The sequence below is a fragment of the Hydra viridissima genome, unplaced genomic scaffold, assembly GCF_058129835.1.
Source record: "Hydra viridissima isolate aposymbiotic clone 2 unplaced genomic scaffold, HvirCarnegie_v1 scaffold_5, whole genome shotgun sequence".
NCBI lineage: Eukaryota > Metazoa > Cnidaria > Hydrozoa > Anthoathecata > Hydridae > Hydra > Hydra viridissima.
The window spans coordinates 13,845,889-13,863,495 of NW_028324304.1; the positions used below are offsets into that span (position 1 = coordinate 13,845,889).

Here is a 17,607-nt window from a genome sequence, read left to right on the forward strand (position 1 = left end):
CATGGGAAGCGCTTCCATCGAGACGTTGTAGCTATCAAGGTATCAAAGTATATCAAAATAAATAGAGCCAATCAATGCTTGCAGACAATATCCAAGGAATTTCTACCATTGGTTAGTTTAATAGTCCCAATAATTAAGGGGTTACTTCTATTTGAATTAGCTAATACTGTTAGTTCTTGAGCAGTTAATCTTCGGTTTCGATTGCTGCTGTGTCAAATCAATATGTTTGTTTCTTGTTTCTTATTTGGTAGTCATGCAAGCTTTCAATGTCTGTGCAATTTTTCTTACGATTTGTTTGATTTGTGTAAAAAAAAAAAAAAAAAAAAAGCACTAGGTTTTGAAGATAATAATATCTTCTTTTCTCTATTTCCACAGATCACTTTCATAAACTTAATGATAATCATAAAATAATGTCGGAAAATAAAATCTTCCAATAAAAGCTCACAGTGGTGGCCATTATTATTATAATTATAATAATAATATAGTATATATAATATAATTACAATAATAAAAGCTCAGAATTCATTATTTCAAGGAAACAATCAAAATTGACCTAAAAATAAGATGAACAGTAAATAAATGATTTAATGCATTCACTGCTGCCAAGGGTTGGAAACCCCAAGATCTCGATATCCTGAAATCCCGGGAGCTTAACCCGGTGATAAGATTTTTTATTGTTACAAGGAAAAATAGTTTGCAGTTTCCTTTATTTTTTATCTTATAATTTTATTTGGTTACTATCTTAAAATTTTTCAGTTAAGATTTGAGTATTTTGAATGAAAAGAGTCAATGAACATAATCATTAAGTAAAAATTTTCTGTTTCAAAAAAAATTTTCTCTTGCTTTACTTGTGGCTTACCATGTTTGGAATGAAAGGTTGTAAGAAATATCTAATATTATTTCCATGCAACGAATCCCTGGCATGTAATGTAGACAATCCGTATTGATACGAACTTTTATTTTCAAGCCTAAAAGCGACTTTAGTCAAATTGTTCATTTGCCACATATTGTACATGTAGACCCAGAAGGTGTATCCATTAATATTTGAGCCATCTATGATTGTTTTCCATCTATGATTGTTAGAAAAAGCTCATGGTTTACTTGTACTCTTTTACCAATTTTATTGATTACAGACGGCCGTAAAGAGTTTATTTGGCTCTTTATTTCATTTACAATGGGTTTAGTTTTCTCGGGAGTCTCTTTGCAAAATTCTATGCGTATAGGTCAACAAAAACGAACGACGAAGGTGCTGTATTTTGCCAAACAACTGCGCCAGTTACTTTATCAATTAATTTGATAGGTACTAAAAAACAAATAAACAAATTTGCATCAGAAATTAGTTCTGGAAGTTTCTGCTTGTATTGGCTTAGGCCAGAGAAACCATCACAGCCCCATTTACTATATAAAAGTAAATGTTTGAATTCAATACTGTACACGGAATCGTAATTTCTATTGCAGAAGATAGTGAATAGCAGGTCTGTTCAATTTCTTGCATTTTGTAATATGGTGCGAATATTGAACAATTTCATTCATTTGTCACCTTCCTCATGTACAAATATTGTGCTTTTGTTCAATCTATATCAATAAACACGCTGAGTGCTTCTTCTTCCGTTAGCATATTTTTCTGGCTTAAGTTTTTCATAAAACTCGATTTTAAGTTTTTTTTGTCTTTATCAGCAATCCTTAATGATTCTACAAGTTTTGCTTCTGCTTCTTCTCCTATTGAACCTAACGCCTGAAGATATGTATTAAAGATGTGCTCGAATCCATATTCCATGATTAACATGATATTTTTTCTTACTTTGCTGAATTCTGACGAATCTCCATGAGACACGCACGGTCTTCCGCTTTTTTAAAAAGAAGTAGACGGCGTGGAGTCGGTAATTTTGTCTTCTGAGTTCTGTAAAGATACATAAAATTCAGAATTCGACCAAACACTGTTCTTAGATAAAAAAAAAAAAAAAAAAAAAAAAAAAAGTTTCCTCTTTCCGTGACGCCTGAGTTCATCGTTTATTAAACGACGGAATAACGTGCCTTTGAATATCACTAATGATGAAATACAAGTTGTCCTCAGAAACTTGATAATTTTCTTTTAAAATGGTTAACAGTGCCTCAACTGTCCTTCATCCATCAATATAGGAAAATAGTAATTTTCACTTCGAACACTTAAAAGTTGTCATTTTAAAAAGTCACTAAAGTAACGTATGTAATATTCAATAGTCAAACGTGTCAGTTTAACTTCCACTGTGAATTTGTTATACTGATTTAAATGTTTCAACTCTTTATATGAATCAATGTATACAAAAACGTTCTAAGTCATTTTTTTTTTATATTTGACTTTTTGATGAAAATTTGTTCTTTGAAGACAGTTCCATCATTGTATAGTAAAACATTCTAAGTCAGACCTCTCCGTACACGTTGAATAGAGAACTGAAATATTGTCTGTAAACTAAAAGGTTCTAGGAAAGTAACTTAGAAGGTTTTTGTTGGCAGCACTTAGAAAACCAGCTGTGTTCTGCTGGTAGCTGTCAGATGTTTTTAATCCAATTTTTGTTTTGTTTTGGTTACAAGTTTGAGGTTATTTGGGCTTATTTTATTTGTAAAATCTCGAGGATTAAAAAAAACTGAACGTTTGGGGAGACAATATATATTTAAACTAATACGAATGCAAGAGTGTCTATGCTGCTCTATCAACAGAATATATAATAAAAAGGAGCTCTATGAAGAGCACGCACCAATAAATTGACAATTAACAATAATAACAATAATTAAACTACAAATACCACATTTAACAACACCCACATACAATAATTAAATAATATATATCACTTTCAACATGCTTCTTTACAATAATTAATTTTTTTACTGTCACTTTTAACATTATTATTCATCTCGTTGTTTTAATGAAAAAGACTTATAATGGATGAAGAATCTAGTACTAGCAGAGGAAGAAAGAATAAAAATGAGGCTCTGTGGAAAAGGAATGTTGTTAAAGAAGCTAGAGTGAAAGGTAAAGAGTACATTGACTACAAAGGAAGAACTGTACCTACTACTACTGTTGGAACTGATTGCAGGTGAGATTTGTATTGCAATTTCGATACCCAATTAGCCTTTTAACAATTTGTTTAGGCCTATCATAGCATATCATGCAACATTTTTTCATAAAAACGCCTCAGACAAAACTAATGCAACACTTTCCAAATCGTTCCATTTAGGCTAGTGAATTGACCTTAAACAGTAGCCAAATGTTATAGCCGATTTACTCAAACATCATTTTTTAGAGTTTGGCTATGACATTTAGGCCTACCTCGAATATTTACATCAACATAATCTAATGAGATATTTTGCTTTCAGATGCTCCAAGAAATGTACGGAACGTCTAAAAAACCAGAGCAACGAGATCTTCGCACGCATGAGATCGTTAGAGACAAAGAACGAGCAAGATGTGTTTCTACAATCGTTGATTACAAGCATGAAGGTGAAAACTCATCGACCCAGAAAGGAAGGTGCTGAAGGAAGAGTTGCTCATGAGCTTTCATTTACATACGAGGTTTTGGTGGAGGATGCCATATAAAAGGTATGTGTGGATGCCTTTAAAAGCCTTTATGGTATTAAAATTAGTCGTATTCGACGATTGCGCTCCTTGTTGGTATTAGGAAAATCACTAAAGGACCTTCGAGGGAAAAAATTAGGAACGAATGCAATTAGGGGCAATGTAAGACTTCTGATAAAAGGACATATCGAAAGTTATCCGGTGAAACAGGGCAAATATGCTGGTAAAACTATCAATTATCTAGATGTTAGACTAAATGCCAAAATTTTGTACTCAATGTTTAAAGAAAAACATCCTAAAGCAAAATGTAGCTACAAATTTTTTCTAGGCTACTTTAAGGACAACTTTACGTTAAGATTTGGCCGTCCCTAGATAGACTCTTGATGCACCTGTGAGGAGCTTAATTTAAAATTACAAAGCCCTCATCTCAGTGATGCAGCAAAGAGAAATGCTGCTGCTGAACTGATGCTGTACAAACGTCGATCGAAAAAGTTTTACAACAAACTCCAAAATGAAAGCAATCCGGAAACAAAACAAAATGAACCGCATTTCTTAGCGATCGCATTTGACTACATGTAGAATATCCCTTTACCGATGATACCAGTCCAGGAAACCTTTTACCACAGACAGCTATCTGTTAACCTCTTCTCTATTCACGATGTAAAATGCAATAAAGGTCATGCTTATGTGTACCATGAAGGCACAGCCAGAAAAAGCCCTGATGAGGTGTGCTCTTTTGTTTACAATTACCTAATGTCTGCTCCTCCACAGTTTACTGAAGTCCATGTCTACTCAGATAACTGTGGAGGCCAAAATAAAAACCATGCACTAAGCAGAGTCTTTTTGGCTCTCACAGATACTGGCCGATTTGATCGAATTGAGCAGTACTACCCAATAAGAGGCCACTCGTACCTACCATGTGACCGGGACTTCTCGGTAATAAAGAGAAAATTGAAAAGGTATGACAGGGTGTACACAGTTCACCAGATAACTGAACTTATCATTACTTCTAATACTACTGGTAAGTTTACTGTTGAAGAAGTCGCAACAGAAGATATTTTAGATTTTCAAAAGTGGTGGCCAACATTCTACAAAAAATCTTGCATTTCGGAAGAAACACGGGGAAAGAAAGTTCCTGCAAAGGATAAAGTAAGTTTTGGAATAAGTTCTCTAATGCACTTCACTTACGGGACTTCTGCAGGTGTAATTGTCTGTAGGCCACTCATTGATGGGTTGATGGTCCAAAATTACAAGATGTCTCAAGTCGTCAATCGCATCGTCGAGTTTCCGCAAAATGTGTGCTACCCATTGGGTTATGTTCCGATAAAAAGAGTGAAACTGCAGGATATAAGGAAACTAACGCAATATGTTCCGTATGAGTTCAGTGGTTTTTATGATGAACTCATGAGCTGGCCAACAACCGTCGAGGCGAATGACGGGGAAGAGGAACACGATATCCAGTGAGTTGTCTGACAAAGGCTTTGTGATTTTTAATAGTTTTTAATAGTTTTTTGTTCAAAAAATGAATAAATATATAAAAGAAAAGCATTTTGTTATTATCTTTAACACGTGTAAACAAAAAGGTTCTAAGTCAGACAACTTTAACTATATATAACACATATATATATCACAAATTTTGATATATATTTTAACAAATCTAATATTTAAAGATGTCAAAAAGCACCCAGATTTTTTTTGAATTTATTAAAGTAATAACTTTGGATTTAATAAGTTTTTTCGTTCCCCGAAAAAATAGTTTTTATGACTTAAAACCTTTTTGTATACATCGATTCATATATTGGCAGTGAACATTCACCACAAAATGAGTGCAAAAATACAAGAATGCTATGGTATCAATGAAATATTGATGATAAATTAAAAAACATAAACATCAAACTGTTATAAATGAACAAAATTTGAAACCACGATAAACAGCGGTTTTCAGTTTGTTTTTTTTTACTTTTATCACTTTTTTTCCGATATTTTCGGAAGCCGCACGTCATTCTACAACTCATTCTTATACATGTTTTTGATAAACACCTAGGCTACAATACTACATTAAATGCAAAGCGTGGGGAAGCGTGGGTAACTGCCAAAAGTCTTAGTGAACTTGAAGAATTTTTTTTTTTTCATTTATTTTGTTGATCAATTATTTACTCCTAAACTGAACCATATAATTAAAAATATATAATTTTCTTAAAACCTCCATAAGATGAGCTTTTCAAAAATGTATAATATTGTATAATTATTTCTAGAAAGTCTTATAGAAAATTAACTTTTAAAGTGATGAAGCGAACAGGTTTGAATTGAACATCCACAAAAATAATAAATAGTACAGCTTCAAAAACTTCGTTTTTACATAAAGCTATGTGAAATTCCTGCATTATAGTAATGATTGACTACTAAACAAAATTGAAACGTAATGTCAGTAGCGACCTTATTAAAAAACATTTATGGTATGCTGTTGTTCTACCATTTTCCACAGTGCGCTGTTATACTTTTTCAAGTATGTCAGCAATTAAAATTTAACAATTTTCAATGAAAAATCAGACATGTTTTTGTTGGATCAAGAACACTTATTATTTACAAAGTTGACATATGCTTGTTAAAGAACTGATCTTTCGTGTTTACTATTATTGCGGTATTTTATTAAGTTATTTACCAATTATCTCCAACCTTTATAACATTCAATATTATGGAGGTTGGAGATAGCTGTATTGACTATTAATGGTTGGAGTTAAGTGTAAGTTTTTAATAGCCTGCAATCCCTAATTTGTCCAAGTGTATACTAAAATATTCATGCTTATGTAAGTTTAAGAAAAACGTTTACAAAAAGAATATTAAAACGTTTACAAAAGAATTTTAAAAAACACAATATCTGTGAAACTTAAAAAAACTTGAATATAACTTTTTTAAACAAGCTCAAACCAGGTTGCAAAGTCTAACCTTTCCATAAAATGAAACACAACAATTTTTATCAATATTTACAAAACGTCTGACATAAAACCTTTTTCAAGATGGTTTACGAAACGATTTGTAAATCATCCATGTAAAATGTTCTAGTTAAAAGAAATCCTCTGAATAAGAAATTTGTTTTCTAGTAGCAAACTGAGAATGTTCAAAACGTGATATTGGCTTGGTTAGTTGTGAAACAGATGTTTTTATCGATGGAATAGATTGTAATTTAAAGTCATTGACTGAAAGTTTTTCAGGCGATTTTATAGTAATTAACTTTGCTTTCTCTGAATTAACAGCGTTCAAGCTTTGTGTTTTATATGCTTCACATGATTGGACATTTTCGATCGTTTTAACTACGTTATTTGATTGAGAACTTTCAACCTTTTTAAGATTATCGATATCCAAAATTGGTTTACTGGATTGGATACTTCCTAAAAAGAAAAAAATTTAAAAAAAGAAAAAAATCTGAAATACTACTTTTAAAACTTTACATAATGGCATTACGCTTCAAGTTCATTAAGCTAAATGCGTAAAAAAAAGTCAGGTATAAAAATTATAAGATGGGAAACATGATTGATTACATCTACACAAACAACTTAAACGATTTTTAAACCATATAAAACTAAGTCTTATCTACGTTTTATTTTTATAACTTTGCTGGATGGAATCTTTTCTTCAATTTCCTCAGCGATCGGAGCGAGTTTTCTCTAAAATAAAATGGATAGCATACGGTACAAAACAAATGAATTAATCAATTGAACAAATCATCCACTTCTATCATTTACTAAAGCGATAAAAGATATACAGGTAATATAGACTCTCTCTCCTTTTCTTTTCCGCTGAATTTTATTTGTCTATTAGTGAAGAATTACTGTTGAATTGGTAGGTATCAATCATTTACAACAAAGAATGTATAGGTATTTACCGAAAAAAAAAAAAAGAAAAACGCCTAGCAGAAGTTACTAGCAAAAAAGTTAGTAGCCTAGAAAAAACTAGCAAAAGGAGGGGCAACTAAATATTAAAATATATTGTGAAAGATAGGTAAGAACTTTGTTTGTTAACTATTTTACAAAATAAGTCTACATAACTAAGAATGTAAATGACATTTTTTTATACAATAATTTTCTGTGCAACTATTTTTTGATCTTTTTTTATTTAATCATTAGGTAATAATATTTTTTTTTAAAAATGTTTCTTCATATAAAAAATTTCCAGAAAAAAACCGTTTTCTAAAGTACTCAGTTTAATCAAAAATGACTCTGTACAATTAAATTCTGTTCTAACTCGCGCGCGTGTGTCCCCATACATACATACATACATACATACATACATACATACATACATACATACATACATACATACATACATACATACATACATACATACATACATACATACATACATACATACATACATACATGTATGTATGTATGTATGGGGACACACATGTATTTATGCCTTAAAAACCTGAGACGTGATATTTAATAGCTTTTTGTGTGAGGAATCAGAATAATATATCAATTTTGTGATGACAGCCATAAAAACAAACAAAAAATACACATTATACAAATATAGATACTTTAATAAAATAGATTATGGGAGATAACACGTTAAAAAATAGTTTTTTTTTTCTTCTTCATTCTTCCTTTTGAAACCCCTTAAACAACTTTCAAATAAGCTATCAAACTTCAACTCATATTACAAATATTATAATATAAAGTAATCTTAAATTCAAACTTCAACTCATATTACAAATATTATAATATAAAGTAATCTTAAATTCAAACTTCAACTCATATTACAAATATTATAATATAAAGTAATCTTAAATTCAAACTTTTTGGGCAGTTAGCTTTGCTTGTTCTCTTGCTTGAGTTATGTTGGGAGTGAAAAATTTTTTTGCTTCTTCAGCACCTTCTACAGACTAAATTAAAAAGATCTTTAAGATTACAAAAAAAATATATCAATTATAAAAGACAACAATTTATTACATATTCAGGTGGTCAAAAAACCCTTAAAATGTTTGAAAAAAAAAAAATCTTTAAAGTTACTTCTTTATATTTTAGAAGAATCAACTCTTTCAGTTCTTGTGGATATAATGGACCAACCAAGTTCCCACAATCAATGATAAATACCTAACAAAAATTTCAATATACCATAAAACAGTATTACTTTGGCCCATATCCATAAACTTAATGTTGAATGAATTAAGAGAAAAAAAGCTATTTCATGAACCGATTCTTTTCTGATAAGCTTAATAGTGATAATTACCACTATCAATCATATATTTGATAATTCTGCACTTAAGTTAAAAATTTTTAAGTTTAATTATTGGGCCAAAGTCACTATAGTTGCTTGGGTGACTTTACTCCAGCATTTTTATCAGCTTAAAACAAAAAATAAAGCCATGAGATGACTTTGATCTATAAAATCAGCAAAATACAAATGCTAAGTAAACAAAAGTTCAAAAAAGAAAAAAATAGCTATAAGATATTCGTTTTTATATTGCTTAACAAAATATAATACTGATGTTACTTATCCAGCGATAATGTTCAAGGATATATTACCTGTGCACAAAATCTTGCCTGGAACAGTAAAAAATCTACATCAATTTGATCAAAATCAAAAATGCCTGAGTCATCATATCTTGTTTTGCTTAGATGATGTAAAAATAACTGGTTAAACAAGAATTGGAACCTGTCTTCATAACAATATGACAATCAAGATAGTATTTGAGATTTGTCTAAGGAAAAGATTCCTGTTTTTCAAAAATCAGAGTCAAGACTTTCACTTCCATATTCATTTAAACTGCTCATTAAGCAATTTAGAAGCATAGGAAACTCATTTTTAGGAAGAGAAAGGGCTACCTGCCTTTTCCCTTCTCCTTCCATTCATACAATAATTTGTGGCAGTTGATCTTTATTGGCCTCAAGTAGTCAGCATCTAACAACTGGCTGAGAAGCATGGAGTTTGCTGCAATATTCAAGTGTGATGATAAGTTGCTAATAATAGATGTTTTAAACCTTCTTGAGTCTTGGTAGAAGCTAAGAAAAGAACTAGTCTTCAAAGCAAGTAGAGTCCAACTAACTGCTTTTAGATCTGTTGTAAGGTGCTTCTTGTGGCTCATATTCCATGCATGTATTCCATGATGATTCTACTTTGTCAATCACATACGGTGGTAACAACTCAATCACATACGGTGGTGTAAACCACATGTTGGTAACAACTCTCACTTAGCATAACCACAAAACTTTACAGACACTGAGGCTTTTGTTGAATTTATGAAATGTTCAGGATATTTACATCCACATTTTGTTATAACATTTTCTTACCTTGCTCATCATTAAGATTTATTTTGAAATTAATTTTTGAAAAGTTTATTAAAAATTACTCCCAGATATTCTCAGGTGGTATATTTTTGAACTCCTTTACTAATTAATGAAGTACTCCTCAATCACATTTGGCTCTACTTCTGCTCTTTTACACTTAATGTAACTTGAAAACCTAACAGTGAGACCTTTGTGTCTTTTCAGGAAAGATCTAACCCAGTCATTATCTAATATTATTTTTGAACTGTGATATCATGAAGCTCCTTTTTTTAGAATACCCTTTCACAATGTACCTCAAATCAAAAGCATTCTCAGCAAAGACAAATTCAGAAGATTAGAAAGCAAATGACTTAAATATATCTTCTGTGGCTGTGAATATGGGCTGATCATCATATTTACAAGAATGTGTCCATTTACGTTTATTCTGTAATGTTAATCTGGGTATATTGTATAAAACTGCAACTTGTCTATGGGTTAATGAACCACTTTTTAGGTATTGTAGAGCCTTTTGTAACTTTTCTGAAGAATAAGTAGCATACTTTCTGCTTCCATGTGTTGGCTTATAATTTCAATGTATGTTGAACTTAAGTTTCCTGAAAATAAAAAACAGGACATTCATTGTTAAAATAAGTGTTTATCTGATTTTTATTGTTTTAACATTAAAAAGCATTTATCCTACATTATTTAACATTTTAATATTAGTACTCAGGTACTGGAAATCAATAGATAATATAGACTTAAGCCTGTGCCAAAATCACTCCAGTTAGTCGATCAAAGACATGCTAAATTTAATGAGGCTTTAGGACGCAAACATTAAATTAAAGATTAAAATAGTGCATATTTCACTAAATTACCTTCAAAAGAGATTGCTGTCAATGTAAAGTCTGCTCAACTTCAAAAAATCTGATTTTTGTCCTTTTGATAAAGTGTTTTACCAGAACATTGTAGCAACTCATAAAATGTTAAAATCTTTAAACAACTATTTAAGGAATTTCAACAAGTTTGCCACAAAACATGAAACTACAAACTAAACTTTATGGAACATTCAGTTTGAAGAAAAATATCCTCTTTGGGCCAAAGTCATCAATAAGGCCTAAGACACCCCAATTTATGGTATATGGAAAAAGTCAATATATATGAAAAAACACAATCGTACTTCCATTTCTTTATGCTTTTATCAGTATAGTATATATAAAATTTTAGTAACTTAAGAGAATTCTTTTAATTTAATAATCAACAAAATTTGTTTTGTAAACTTTAAGATTAAATATTCAAGTGCATTATTTTATGTGGCTTTTTAAATCCAATTTAAACTCTTCTAGAGTTTTTCTAAAATTATAGAACTATCAAAATTATAGTTTTAAAGGCTCTTATTCTGTTAAGTAACATACTACAAAAGATATTTAACTTATTTGGCAAATGGTGTTGCTCGACAACTACAGCATACACAACGCAACTCTTTCAAAATAATACTAGTGTCACAATATGATAATTATAGCAAAAAATGCATCATAACTTACAACCTGATTAAATTTTATCAGTGAATAATATATTGTAAAAGTAACATACTGTAATAAAAAATCTGAAGACAAAAGTAAAAGTAAATTTATATCAGGCAACATTTACATTAGGCACAATATAAATTAGGAAACAACAAGATTAAACAAAACAGATCAACTTTAGAATATATTAGGAGCTTCTTTGATGTATTTTAAAAAACAAAGAATTACATAAAGAATTCTGGAAATCTGGAAAATCAAAGTAATTTGAAGACAATTTATAGGGTGCATCAAAATTACCTATACTCAAAAAGAGTTTTGAAAAATTCTAGACTTTTCAAACTTTCAATTTTTTGAAAGTAACAATGTTTTTTAAATGTATAACAATAAATATTATGGCATATAACTAGATGTGCGGTGGATGAGTCCACAGTGGCACACAAGTTCTTCAATAAACTAATGTTTTTGTGTGGTTTTTACAGGTTTTGCCTCAAGAACACTCCATACCAAATAATACATCTGTTTGAGGTCCTGTCTTGAGAGAGGCCATTCATTAAAAGCAATGAAGCCCAGGATGTTCTGGGCACACCAATCTTGAAAAAAGCAGACATTGTGAGTCAGAACATCATACTGATGAAATATCTTGTGAAAACATCCAAAAAGAAAGTAGATATTCAGATATTTGTTAAAAGAATTAAAACTTCTAGATGACTTTGATGCAATCTCTAAAATCTGTTATTGAATTTATGAACAAAAAAAATACTCATATCAAATCCCATAATTTAGTTTTTTAATTTTGAAGGACTAATAATGACACAAATCATAACAGTTGTTTACAGACACTAACATTCATCTACTTTTTTTTATTATGTTATTGTAAATGTAAGTATACAATAAGATTGGGAATCGCCTTTTTTTTTCCTTCCTTGTTTCATAATGACCAGTTATTATTTTCATTGTCAAAAACTATATTAAAATATGCAATTGACATACATTAAAAAGTCCATCTTCATAAATTTCACCAAGATCCCCAATAGATACTTTTATTTCAATAATTCCCAAATCTTTTTCATCGTCAATAAAAAGAAAGGATAATCTAAAACAATAAAGCAAAAAATATTTGAAAATATTGGAACTATCAAACCATCCTTTAAATGAAGTTGTATTTTTTTTTTTTAATGCAACTCCATATTAAGAAATAAATGATTACCATATAAAGAATCTAGATTTTACCTATACTTTTCAACTGATACAAAAGGAACAAAACTTCTTAAAACACTATCAAAAGCAAGTCTATAATCATCTTCAGATTTTCGGCTTATATATTCACCATATATACAACCTAAACATTTATAAATAAATTATTAGTATGATCATATATTGGAATGCCAATCAATACAGGGTAATTAAGATAAAAAATTCTTATAACGCTTCAAAGGTATTGATCAAATTTATTAAAGAACATGCTAAGAATTCTCTAGAAATACAGTTTGGATCAAAGTATTAAAGAGAAAAGACTCTCATTACTAACATCTGAAAACAATTTAAATTAACTCAACAATATGGTGACAATGAACGCTGCCATATGATGACAACACACTAGATGGTACTGATGTTACCATATAGTGTAAAGTGCAGTTGTAAAAGAGTTTTTTTAGAAAATATTAACCACAGTTTCAATTATCTACACAATAAAGAGAATGATATGCTGAGTTGAAGTTTAAAAAAAAAAAAAGAAAAAAAGAAAGAAAGAAAGAAAAGAAAAGTAGACCATGACAAAAATATCATAAGATGTAAAGATTATGCAAAAAAGATTAGAATAGCCCCAAATAATGTAAAGTAAAACAACTTTATAAGGTGCTTTTAAACAAATATGACCTGGTGAATGTTAACATATGGGTATATTTAGTGAAGTGATATATTTTAAGTAGTTCTGCAGATTTACCATTTATTAGTGATAAATCTGCAGCACAACTTAAAATCTTATGAAGAAAGGAGCATACAATACATGAAATTTTCTCAATTATGAAATTATTAAAAAAGAATGACCAACAGTTCTATTTAAATGCAACCTTATCTTTGGATCATTAGAGAATATCATGAAATATATGCTCTACTCAATAATAGACGAAAATTCTGCTATACTAAAAAAAGTTAACCTTTGCAGTGTTTTCCAGAACATTTCCCAACAACTGTGGAAAGTGTTTTATATACCTATACATCTCTCAATGCTTATTACTGTTATGATACCAATTGATCCATAGGTGCCTATAGAGTAATTGGTATCATATTAGTAATAAGCAATGAGATTCATAAAAGGCTCCATTATTTTATAAAGAGCTCTTCCTGAAGACCAAGTTGCAATCCAAAATAAATGAACTGATTTTGCCAAAATGATGGCAGCAAATATCTGGAATCTTGCTTTTTGTATGACTAAATATATAAAGAACTGTACAATGGAGAGAAGATAAGAGGATGATGTGATTAGTAATGGCAAGAAGAAGTACAGAATAGTAGAATAACAAACCAAGAAATTTTGAACAAACTTTGAAAGAAAGTTAAGTTTTTTGATAATCTCAAAAATTAATTCTTCATTAACAACAGTCTGGTTAACTATTGATTTTACACTGGACATGTTTTCAAAATTTCCAGGTACTTCTTATTTTCTCCATTTTTTTCATGCTTGATTATTTAGGCAATTCTTTTTATTAGTGTGTTAATAAATTTTCTTTGCTTGACAAGATAGAAAATTTCTTGAGATCTAGTTTTAGAAAGAAGCAATATGCCATCTAGTACATTATGTAATTAAATTACAAAAATGATATGCCTTTGGAGCTGCAGCCAAAGTATAGAACACCACCATGCGAGTTCAAAAAGCCATTACAATAAGAGCGTACTTTCTAAAAAGTAATTAAAAACTTTAAAAAAAATTAATTAAAAAAAACTATAGATAAAAATATCCAAATAATAGTTATGATGTTTTGGAAGAAAAATGTAAAAACGCATTACATCTTTGAAAGAGCCAGAGGGGTATCCAATATTTTCCAGAAAAACAACTTCTCTGCCTTCCTTAACTTTGATATATGAATATCTTTTTAAACCCATTAAAACTAAAACCCATTTAAACTGTTACTATATATATATATATATATATATATATATATATATATATATATATATATATATATATATATATATATATATATATATATATATATATATATATATATATATATATATATATATATATATATATATATATATATATATATATATATATATATATATATATATATAACAAAAAATGTAAAAGTTAACAATAAAAAAAGTGATATTTCTTAAGGAACCTGATTTTTTAAAAATTTTTTTAGAGTGAAGCCCTGTGGACGAGGGTGTACTCAACTAAAAAAACTTTTTTGATCACTTGATATATATCTCAAAAATAAATTTTTAAAAAAATCAGGGATCCTAAAATTTATCACTTTATTTACTAACTTTCTCATTTTTTGTTTCTTATTTATTGCTCTTCATTTCTTTTTAGATTAAGGAAATATTTGGTAAACAAATTGCTGCACTCCTGAGTAGCACGTGCACTGATATTTTACAAAGTTACGACCATTGATCCCTACATTGTTTTTTTTCCAGTGTTTTAAAAGTTATAAGTACGCAAATATTGTGAGCACGAAAGTAAGCCTATTTTCTACAACTGCAACAAGAAATACTCTGTAGTATTGGTTTTTTTTACGTAAAATTCATTTATTCGAGTATTTTTAATTACGTTCGAAACTCCAAAGACCAGCTTAATTAAAAATGGATTATCTTGCGATAGTAAAACAAGAAGACACAAAAAGCTGTTTTTTCTATCTAGCTAATTGGATTTTGATATTTTTCCTAAATACAAAACAAAAGCATTTATTTCATTCCATTATTCAATATTTCTGGCATAATTTCCATGTTTTCAACTGTCATGTTATTTTCAATGGGGGATAATTACCATGTCGTTTTTAAAGGGGAATAAGTTAAGTTAGCAAACACAAAGCTACAAACAACAAGACGTACTAACCTAATCAGAAACAATATCTGAAAAAGATGGTTTAACATTAGTCATGCAGATGCAGGTCAGTTAATACGAAAAGAGGAAGATAGGCATTTCTTGAAATTACAACAGAAGGCTCGCACTGGATGTTTGGATCTAATTGATTAAAAATTAGCTTTACGAGAAAAAAAGTATGTAGAATGTCAGCGTTGTCAACAACGTAAATGTTGCAATCCCAACTCAAGATTAAAAAGGCAGCAGGCACAGCAATAATTTCTTCCTGTGGAAGAAAATTAGTTTTTGAACGCTTCCACAGAATTTCAAATTGCCGATCTGAAGCCACGGTATTGCAGACAGCACAGGAACTTCCTCCATTGATGAATCACTAGTTGAGTTTTTCTGTGAAGCATTTTCAAAGAAACTTCCTCCAAACCAACGATATATTATCAGAGAAAGTACGAGTTGCTCTAGACCGTACAAATACTAACATTCAAATTCTACAATGATCATTTCTTTCAATGTAAAAAAAAAAAAACAAACGGTTCAACATCCTCGACAATTCTTTCAAAAATTAATTTCCATCGGAAATGCCAAAATTAACGTCAAGAGTTGGCAATTAAAATAAAAACAAACTTTCAAGCTTATCACACATGTAACTTTGTAGTACACTGGGATGGAAAATATTTCTCCAATGTCACTGTTGTTAACAATAAACTTGTTGATCGTTTACCAGTTCTGGTTTTCTTCATTTGCAGATAGAAGCACTAAACTTGTTAGAGTGCCTCGGATGAACCAGGCATAGGACAGATAATACCTCGTGCGGTATTTAAATCTGAAGTTGTGAAAGTGTCTTTTTCATGACTGCAGTTCTGAAAACGAAAGAATGGCACAGTTTCTAACCAGACTGCAGCCTATTTAATCAAAAACTTAGCTTGCATTAACAATGCAGCCGAACGAGGAGTTTCAATGATACAGAAAATACAAGACAATAACCCAAAATAGAAGACAACAACCAAAAATAGTTCCTGCTGCAAGTCGTAAAAAGCTTTAGAAAAACGTTTATTGAGCAACTTTAGTGAAAAGTATCATACTTATTTTTCTTGTGAAAAAAAAAAATTGTGCTTTTAATTCCTGACACACTTCAGTTTCAATTTTAGTTTTATCGTTATTATTATTCAGAGTGGTAACGACATGAATATATCGATCAATAATCAACTTGCTCAGAATTAGGTAACCTTTATTATAACTTAACAGTTGAACATTTAAAAAATTAACTTAAACTTCTTGTGTCAATTTTAAGAAGCCTAAAAGTTGTTTAAATCTCCTCAATACAACAATGCCATTTTGGAATTTATCCATCAAGTGTTTTAAAAGTATGTATATGTGTTAAAATAGTTTAACATCAAAGTTCATCTACCCGATATTCTCCGATGACGTGAATAACCTGGAGATATTTTTCAAAATCACAAAACTCGAATTGCATGTCGGGTCGCTCTAAACATTGTTCAAATAAGCAGAAATTTGTTTTATCATGTGAAAGTTGCCTCTGACATTTAGAAAAAAAATTTTTTTTTGAAATACCCTAACTTGCTCAAATTAAATGTACAATTTCTAGGAATGCAAATTATTACCATGTTTATGAGAAGTATTATGCGATGCTTATCAGGGGCCAAGATTAATCTTTTGCTCCTTGTTTTATTAGTGTTTGTTGCAAATTGACAGATGAAAAAAGAGACTTCAGAAAAAGTATACTGTTTTGAGTACAGAGAATTTGGAAATAACTGAGAAACCACTTGAATAATTGTTACTTTTGCATGGTGGATATTTATGGTTATAAAAACGGGTGATGACAAAAAAATGAGACTGCGTTTAAAAGGGCATAACTCCTTTATTTTAAATGATTTTTTTAAAATTAAAAATCTATTAAGTAGAGAATTTTTCGAGCTTTCAAAACATATATTTTATTATTTTCTATTACTCCATTTCTACGAATATTATCGATTTGACTTTTTACCTATCCCATAAGGCGTTGTATGGCAGTAAAGTCGATCTTATTCAAACAATACTTTATTCTATTGCAAAGCTGATCAATAGTTTCTGCTTGCCAGTTGTTCTTGTATACTTCTCCTTTCAATTGAGACCAAAAGTCCTCAATAGGCCTGCATTCAGGTACGTTGGGAGGGTTGTCTTCCTTTTCAACAAAATTGATATTATTTTGTCTGAAATGCTCCA

The 17,607-nt window shown here is 30.0% G+C and overlaps 2 protein-coding genes across 4 annotated transcripts; one reads left to right on the forward strand and one right to left on the reverse strand.

Annotated features, from left to right (window-relative positions):
* The first annotated feature begins 2,915 nt into the window (after window positions 1–2,915).
* On the forward strand, window positions 2,916–3,758 carry LOC149888822 (uncharacterized). Its single transcript, XM_090088607.1, has 2 exons — window positions 2,916–3,074; window positions 3,355–3,758. The coding sequence occupies exons 1-2, from the start codon at window positions 2,920–2,922 to the stop codon at window positions 3,572–3,574; spliced, it is 375 nt and encodes a 124-aa protein (XP_089944733.1). The 5' UTR covers window positions 2,916–2,919; the 3' UTR covers window positions 3,575–3,758.
* Window positions 3,759–6,349: 2,591 nt separating this feature from the next.
* Window positions 6,350–14,484, reverse strand: LOC149888823 (uncharacterized). 3 transcript variants are annotated; one of them, XR_016452712.1, is made up of 8 exons: window positions 14,349–14,484; window positions 14,167–14,239; window positions 12,573–12,681; window positions 12,333–12,435; window positions 8,563–10,433; window positions 8,349–8,435; window positions 7,149–7,218; window positions 6,350–6,942 (listed from the first exon to the last, which is right to left on the reverse strand). XR_016452712.1 is itself a non-coding variant. In XM_090088171.1 (8 exons), exons 1-8 carry the CDS (start codon window positions 14,442–14,444, stop codon window positions 6,617–6,619), a joined length of 948 nt encoding a protein of 315 aa, XP_089944297.1. In that variant the 5' UTR covers window positions 14,445–14,484; the 3' UTR covers window positions 6,350–6,616. The 3 variants fall into 3 exon arrangements, 2 of the variants coding, with proteins under 2 accessions (XP_089944297.1, XP_089944299.1); XM_090088171.1 differs by having other exon boundaries at window positions 8,563–8,646; XM_090088173.1 differs by lacking the exon at window positions 8,563–10,433.
* Window positions 14,485–17,607: the final 3,123 nt, after the last annotated feature.

Coding starts and splice junctions, on each gene's coding strand:
- LOC149888822 (XM_090088607.1), top strand. CDS start 2,920: ATGGATGAAGAATCTAGTACTAGCAGAGGAAGAAAGAATAAAAATGAG. Junction 3,075..3,354: donor ACTGTTGGAACTGATTGCAG/GTGAGATTTGTA, acceptor TTTTGCTTTCAG/ATGCTCCAAGAAATGTACGG.
- LOC149888823 (XM_090088171.1), bottom strand. CDS start 14,444: ATGGGTTTAAAAAGATATTCATATATCAAAGTTAAGGAAGGCAGAGAA. Junction 8,647..12,332: donor ATGAAGATGGACTTTTTAAT/GTATGTCAATTG, acceptor AATTTTTGTTAG/GTATTTATCATTGATTGTGG. Junction 8,436..8,562: donor TTCTTCTAAAATATAAAGAA/GTAACTTTAAAG, acceptor TTTTTAATTTAG/TCTGTAGAAGGTGCTGAAGA.